This window comes from Betta splendens, chromosome 19, assembly GCF_900634795.4.
Source record: "Betta splendens chromosome 19, fBetSpl5.4, whole genome shotgun sequence".
NCBI lineage: Eukaryota > Metazoa > Chordata > Actinopteri > Anabantiformes > Osphronemidae > Betta > Betta splendens.
Window position 1 is genome coordinate 14,806,354 of NC_040898.2, and position 7,876 is coordinate 14,814,229.

Genomic DNA, 7,876 nt, shown 5'->3' on the forward strand with positions numbered 1-7,876 from the left:
CGTTTCAGCCTTGACATTTGGAGGAAAAATGACAAAATGACAGACTGCTGCTCCTTTTAACTGCTAGAACACAGCACGCTGACAATTTCCATCACAGTTCACTCACTTTACCAGCCCACAAAAGTAAGAGCACAAAACCTGCACAGACGCGATTGAAGCCGTTTAGTCCAGGATACATTAGCCTGCAAGATGATCGACCTTGACGTGTTGCAATTACTGAAGTACAAGCGTGAGCAGAGAAACTTGGTGAGCTGCAGGACCTTCAGATAAGTTCACTTTCTTCATCTCCAGCAGTGTCTGGCTTTACGGTTACACAACCGAGCTTCTGAATCTACACCAGCGGCTTAAGCTTAACGGGAGCTGTCCGCTGGACGTGGTGCTGAATCGCTAACTGGAAGCAGAGTGTTCTGCAAAGATTCACGGACTGTAACAGTTAAACCATCAGAATGTCAATATTTGAATCTTCTGCTGGTGATTTACTTTATTTTCAGCATGTCACCTGTAGTCATCACATTCCATGTCTTCTGATATTCACTTGGACTGAAGCATGAATGGGTCAGATTTTGTTATTCTGAGGTCATGGAGCGTTTTCACAGCTTTGAGCTAATCTCACAGACACCTCTAAAAACCAGCTCGGCCGTTTTGTCCCTTACTCTCTGGGAGCTGAGTGAAGCGTGGAGAAATTTTTCCCTTGACCCAACGATTAAAAGGCTCCTCGTGCATAGAAAGTTGTGCATATTCCATATCAGGCAGGGTATTAATCATCATGTCACGGTTTTAGATTAGGGTCAGCAGGACTGATTCATTCCTTTCAGGTTAACAGAAGGAACAAGGAGCAGAGCGACGGAGCACATGTAACACCTCCTATCTCTACACAGTGTCTCCTCTTTATAAAAACTGATAACAGCAGCACCAGCCTCACCTAAACTCATTAAAGGCCTTATTATACACTTTATATTTACTGCAGCTGTGGCATGTTGGTGCTTATGGCCGCCCACCAGAAGCAGCAGTCACAGGTTCCACAGCAGGTCAGAACCTCAACGTTCCAGGAGTATCAGACGTTTCATTAACTCATTAGCTCAGGTAATCGGGGGCGGCCATTTGTTAGCGACGCAAGGCATCAGCACAGACTTTGCACCTGATTAAGCAGAAGGAGAGCAAAGTCTGGGATGTGAGATGAAGCCGGCGCCGTAATGGCTTTGTTTCTCCCCCACCTTCTCTCTGATAATGGATTTACCTATTAGTTATGGAGAAGGTCGTTACAGTAATTAACTTTCTCTTCTTCTGGAGCCTGTGGTAAAAGGAGAACGCGGCCTGCGAGAGTCCCGTCGGCACGAAAAGGGAGCGTGAGTCACTCAGTGTGACGGGAATGTGAGCAGCAGCCATGCAAATGGAAAAACCAGCGCAGCGCTGGAATAATTCATGCCCCGTCCCTCATTTAGCAGACGAAGTGTTCACACAGACATTTTTGCACCTATTAACAACAAGAACAGCACTAATTGCGGGATTTTTCTAACGGTAGCTGTTTGTTTTCTCAGCTCGTCTGTGCTTCGTACTGTAATCATGGCTCTGCATGTGAAAACGCTCAGCTGCTGCTCTCACAGGACCAGTTACACTATTTAGATTCAAGCAGTATCAGCATATGAAAAATATATCGCATTTGCCTTCATTGAATTCAAGGCAGCTGAGCTTTGATTTATCGCAAACTATCTCCGGTTGACTGCGTCGCTACCAGCGAGTTTTATTCAGGTATGTTAAAGTGATCTGTGAGGCTGGAATGTATCTGCAAAAGATTAATTTCTATAAAAATGAGAGAGGCGCGACTCTGTTTCATTTATGGAGCGGGCGAAGAAGAAGCCGGGTCTGGGATGGAGATGGGGGGGGGGTGCAGGCAGTGGAGGGTCCAGGCACGCGCTCCGCTAATGGATGCTGGTCGGCTTCACCTCTTTCTGACCGCGCTGCCAATGCCCGCAATTACCTGCAGCGAAGCGAGAGGATGAGGAGCCGGCGAAGAGCAGCGGAGGAGGTGAGCGAGGCCCGGCCCCGCGGAGGAGCACGCGTCCTGCTGCTCTGACCGGCGGGGGGTTCTGCCGAGCGACCCGCTCCGTCCGTCTTCTGACCACTCAAACCTCCTCAGCGTGAGGTTCCCGACCCGCTTCGCTCCAGCCACAGGCACTTTCTTTCATGGCCTGCGTACGACACAAAGTGGCGCTGTGAAATGAATCCTGAGAAACACCGGCCACTAAAACATAAGCACTGGAGCTGTTCCCTTCTCTGCAGATCAACAAGCAGCATGTTTTAGGCTGGAGGTCATATTGTGATGGACAGTTTGCTTTTTCCAGAGGAATATGTAAATAACACATACTTGAATAATGGTTGAAGTTTGTTTTTATTAGTCATTTCTAAATAATTGTGGCGTTCAGACATTATTAATAGTGATGACAGTAGGTGGAAGCAGACTTAGAGCTTAGACCTGGTTCTGGTGTCGTGTGTCCCACAGCAAAGTTAGTAAAGCTGGAAAACACTCTTCCCCAAAAGGCTGAAACAGACGTTGGTGCATGAACAATTCCGAGATCCACCACACGTAGGTTTCAAAAGATCGATACTGTGACGAGTGGGAGCGTGCACGGACAAACTGAGTCTGGCATTATGGACCAAAGTTACTGTATTCAAAACCAAACTAATACTGCTTTTTAGCATTAGATGACAGTTTAAAGTAATGAATACTAAAATACAGAGTAAAGGTACACAAATCTCTATTAGGCGACAGTTTTTTATATATCCAATATTTTCTTTTGTAGCTTTTGTACTTTTGTAGATCAGACGTCTTATTATGAAAACAGAAAGTAGCGACGAGCGCGTTTTGTGCTGTGCTGTAAAGCGTGTAATACGGGCGCAAGACGATTTTGTAGCGCGGCTGGCTGTTGACCGCAGTCAGACGAGACGGGTCTTTTCTCAAAACGGTTTCACCCTGATCACGTGAGGAAGGGCAACGTCAGAGATACGGGATTGTGAACTATTTCCCTCATTACTTTCTTGTACATAGAGCGGAGTTTTGAGCTTGCTCGGTATGAAACTCGGTCTTTCTCGGACATTGGAATGAGTTTCTGCTCCTTGTTTTTCTAAAGGGAATTTTTGTTTAGCTTCTTAAGCTACAGTAGATGTTAGTTACTCGTTCTGTTTTAGACAAAGATTCACAAAGTTGACTGTTTCATTCCGCTCGTTATTGCGGGTCGTGCGGGTGTGGGTTCTATATGCGCTCTGGTTCACGGAACCAACGGGAAGAAACGGAGTGGACTCGGTCTCTACGGGCGGCGGAGTCGTTTCCGTCCCCGCTGCCAGCGCTTCCGGTGTCCGCTACTACGCCTGCGCTGCAGTCTCCTCCCCTTTTCCGCTCTCCTCAGGCCCTGGCCACTGACCTTATTCAGTCATGTATGCACACCTCAGTAGACTCGGCAGCAGTTATTGGCAGATTTCCAGTAAACTGACTCTTTCCTCTATTTTAGTTCACCGCTTTCTCCCAGGATCGAGCTCGGCGACGATCTTTCATTTTCTAAAGTTGTTTAAAATAAATCACTTTGGCTTCAGTACTGCGCAGGTCTCCCAAAGGTATTTGAGTTTTAGCCTCACAAAAATGTGACAAATCTGTTATTAAAAACTTCATGCCTACATTTATAGGCACAGTAAGTAGTAGTAATGAAGCTGTGCATGAAGATTTAGACACAAATGTCTGTAATGTTTTAGCAAAATGAAATGACATTGTTCTAGTAGTGTTTTTGTAGTGTAGTAGTGTTGTACTGTTTTACTTTTTCCCAGTTGAAGATATGGCCTCAGATCAGAAAGTGGTGGCCGCCCTGGGTCGACCTTTCACCCTTGGAATGCTGTATGATGCTTACAAGGATGAACTACTCCCAGGTAACATGTGACTGACACCACTCAGGAATTAGAGCTTTGGAGATCTAACCATTCATGCTCCAGTTCTCACTTATAGCAGAGCTAACACGAGGTCACCTACTGTAGGAACTTGGTGTGCATCGATTTGAATTATGGGAGGAAACACTTGCACACACTGCACATTCATAACGCTATCAAGTTAGCTTTGTGATTTTTAGCATTTTAGCTCACTATCGTTACCATTTAGTCTAAATTAGACTGAAGAAAATCACAGATTGAGTTTAAACTTGACCGACTGTTGTCACTTTTCTTTACCTACAGGCTTCACATTGTGGGATAAAAACACTCTAGAAGAACACAGGTCTGTGCATTCTCAGCAGAGCAGTACATTTGAAATTTCTTCGTCTGATTCCATAGAATCCAAGTCCAAACTGCTCAGCGTTGAAGCTTCTCTAAAGGCCAGTTTCCTGAGTGGCTTGATTGAAGTTGAAGGTTCTGCAAAGTATCTGAATGATCAGAAGAAATTCAAGAATCAGAGCAGAGTGACGCTTCAGTACAACGCTACAACGTCCTTCGAACAGCTGGTAATGACCGAAGTAGAAGCCAAAAAGATGAATGATGCAGTTTCTGGGAAAGAATCTGCTACACATGTGGTCACCAGCATCCTGTATGGGGCAAATGCTTTCTTTGTGTTTGACAGTGAGAAGTTGGATGCTCACAGCGTTCAGGAGATCCAGGGCAGCATGCAGGCTCTCATTAAGAAGATTCCCACATTAGAAATTAGTGGGAAAGTTGACACCAAGCTGACTAACGAAGAAAAAGTCCTGGCAAACAAATTCTCCTGTAAGTTCATTGGGGATTTCATTCTTCCCAGCAATCCTTCAACATTTGAAGAAGCAGTGCAGACCTATGTAGACCTTCCAAAACTACTGACAAACAACCAAGGCACTGCTGTTCCACTGAAGGTCTGGCTGACACCACTGAAGAAATTCAGTTCCACAGCTGCTGAGCTACGGGGTAGCATCAGCACTGGACTTCTGAGGAAAGTTGAGACCGCTCTAGAAGATATCAAGCAAGCAGAGATGAGGTGCAACGAGTGTCTGGATGATGAAGTGGTGCAGAATGTGCCTCAGATTTCAGAGAAGTTGATGGAATTTAAAAATAATTGTCAAGATTACAATTCTCAACTCCAGCAGACGATGGAGAAGGAATTTCCTTCGATTCGTAAAGGTCAAGAAAATGCTTCTGTAGAAAAGCTCTTGAGTGACAGACAGAATTCACCTTTCAGTAGTGACAACTTAAACATCTGGATGAACAACAGAGAAAGAGAAATCAACATCATCAGGTCCTGTGTGGAGATGATGAAGGCAGGAACCAATGTGAGGATGGTTCCACGTCAGTCAGATCTGGATAGAGAGATTCTGGCTCCAGGTGTAGAACAAGCACTGTGCTTCGTTTTCACCTCCGTGGAGCGTGTTGACCCTTACATGGAGCAGATGGTTCAGTACTTAGATAAACATGACCCACGTGATAAGAACGTCCTTCTGTCAGCACAGCAGCCATGGTACAACTCAAATGAGGTTTTCAACAAAATGAGAGGAAAAGCTGCAGCTTTGCATGATTTTGCAACCAGTTTGAAGAACAACAGCACATTCCGTTTCCTTGTAACAACCGCACCAAATGATAAATACCAGGGTGCAACCATCTACCATTACAAGGACGGTGTTCTGGTCACTGAAGATTTCTCACAGCCCAGCATCCCTGATGTTAAGAAAGTCATTGACCAAAGAGATTTGCTCAAGTGTAAGTACTTTAGCTACCAGTTACAGCTGAACTTAGTTTAATTTTAGTAACTTTTGGTCTCTCATCAGATGCCTGTGATCTCACCATGGACCCCAAAACTGCAAACGGCTACCTGACTCTGTCTGATGGAAACAAGAGGGCCAAGTATGGAGTATGGCAATACTATCCTGATCATCCAGAGAGGTTTAAATGTCCCAAGGTTTTGTGCACAGAGGGACTGACTGAACGTCACTACTGGGTGGTAGAGTGGTCAGGCCATTATTATGGTGCAGGTGTTGCATATAAAAGAATGCAAATTCAAGTGACTAACATTTTTTCTATTCCATATGTAAGAGAAGGTGCAGTTTATAGTTTTTTTGCAGGTGATGCAATATCCTGGTTTTTGGCTAAGGGCCATTGTGACTCACTCCGTGCACAGCATAATGGCTGTGTACAGAGCACAGGTCTTCCACATTCTGGATGTAACAGAGTGGGGGTGTACCTCGATTGGCCTGCTGGTACCCTGACCTTCTATGATGCCACCTCTACATCACTGAAATTCATCCACACCTTTACCACCAAGTTCACTGAGCCCGTTTATCCATGCTTTTGGGTTCATAGCGAGCCCAGCTATGTTTATCTGTGTCCACTTTAAGTAGAACCAGAACCATGCTGGGTTCCAGTTTAAAATGCTTCCTCTGTGGTTGTGTTAATACTCTGAATGTAAAATTTTGTGGTTTGTCATAATAGGCAATTTTAATTTTCTCATTATAAAACAGGAAATGACATGATGCGAGTTATTATTTTTCATTACAATTATGTTTTTGATTTTTGATATTAGACAGCTCCAACTCCTTCAGGTTCCTTGGATTGTTTTGTCCTGTCTTGCAGTTTAACAAGCAGCCTGTTTTAGGCTGGATCTCATATTGTGATGGACAGTTTGACTTTTCTGAGATGAGTAATAAACACTCCTTGATTAATGATTTTTTTTTATTGGTCCTTTGTGAACAAATAACAGGAGGCCTACCAATGACATTATTGCTTGGATTTCCGAAAGGAACAAGTAGCAAAGTGACTTCAAGGTAAGTACTTAGTTTAAAATAACTCGTTTTTAATAAAAAAACAATATTTTTTCCATTATTTAATGTTAATGTGGAACAGAAAAATAAAGTAAAGCTTGTTTTTCTGACATTTCAAATCATGAGAGTCGGAAGTTAAATATAAGCTTAGGTGACAGCTAGTAGCGTCGTCTTCTATGGTCAGGGTCAAGTCAACGCATCACCCTAGGACAATCATGGGCAAACGAGGGCTGAAATTGCCCAAATCATATTATCAAGTCACTGGAGGATCTGTACCGAGAATCTGCTAATGTCTCAACGTCAGAGTGACCAGTTGCTAGTGCAGCTCATCAGGTGCGGGTTTTGTGACGCAGACATGGAATGAAGTCATCATAGCATCATATGTGGGCCCTGAAAGACTTGTTCTAAAGTCATCTTGCTCCTTTTCCATGTGGGAAAAGTAAGCAATAATGTCGTTGGTCAGCATGTCTGGCAAGCCTCCTATTGTAACGTAAGCAGTTCATTTAAGGAGGTACTACTTAATGCAGCGGATTAACCAAGTGTCATTGATATGTGTATATCGGCAGTGCACAGAGGCACGCGGATGTGTGCGAATCAGAAGCTACAGTACCTGTGTTAGCGCATCAGCAATAAAGCTCATAGTTGCGATAAGCCAGGCGTGGTTATTACGACATTACACCTATTAGCTTCTGAATTTTGATAGTATTATCTAGAGCTGCAGAGAATTAAGCATAAGCAGCAGGAACCAAGCGCTGGAAATCTGACCGTGAATACAGATGTGAACACGAATCAATCAATGGAATCAATCAGAGTGTAATTCTAATTGATGAATTGAACAAGCAGACAATGTGTCTAGGGTGGTGTTCAAGTTCATGAGGATAATTTTTTTTTGCAACACAGAAAAAGGTGTGTCTGACAATACAAGAACACAGGTGACAAGATGCTAAAAAAACCACTGCATATGCAGGACGTAATACGGAAAACTAAATTAACAAACAGAAATAAAATTCACTGCAGCAGGAGGGCAAATAAATAGACCACAACAGATTAGTAACCTAACAAAAGCACAGTCACACCACAAAGAGTCACAGCACAAATACCTTGACAAAAAACAGGCAGAA

At 43.8% G+C, this 7,876-nt stretch overlaps 1 protein-coding gene across 2 annotated transcripts; it reads left to right on the forward strand.

Annotated features, from left to right (window-relative positions):
- Positions 1–3,034: 3,034 nt before the first annotated feature.
- On the forward strand, positions 3,035–6,468 carry LOC114845789 (neoverrucotoxin subunit alpha-like). Of its 2 annotated transcripts, none has more exons than XM_041068643.2 (4): positions 3,035–3,609; positions 3,817–3,915; positions 4,216–5,697; positions 5,766–6,468. In XM_041068643.2, the coding sequence occupies exons 2-4, from the start codon at positions 3,825–3,827 to the stop codon at positions 6,329–6,331; spliced, it is 2,139 nt and encodes a 712-aa protein (XP_040924577.1). In that variant the 5' UTR covers positions 3,035–3,609; positions 3,817–3,824; the 3' UTR covers positions 6,332–6,468. The 2 variants fall into 2 exon arrangements, with proteins under 2 accessions (XP_040924577.1, XP_028990080.1); XM_029134247.2 differs by having other exon boundaries at positions 3,036–3,609; positions 4,312–5,697; positions 5,766–6,467.
- Positions 6,469–7,876: the final 1,408 nt, after the last annotated feature.

What these genes read in the sequence shown, in the direction of transcription:
- LOC114845789 (XM_041068643.2), top strand. Translation starts at nt 3,825, where the DNA reads ATGGCCTCAGATCAGAAAGTGGTGGCCGCCCTGGGTCGACCTTTCACC. An exon ending in CAAGGATGAACTACTCCCAG is followed by an intron (nt 3,916 to 4,215) that starts GTAACATGTGAC and finishes CTTTACCTACAG; the next exon opens with GCTTCACATTGTGGGATAAA. An exon ending in CCAAAGAGATTTGCTCAAGT is followed by an intron (nt 5,698 to 5,765) that starts GTAAGTACTTTA and finishes GTCTCTCATCAG; the next exon opens with ATGCCTGTGATCTCACCATG.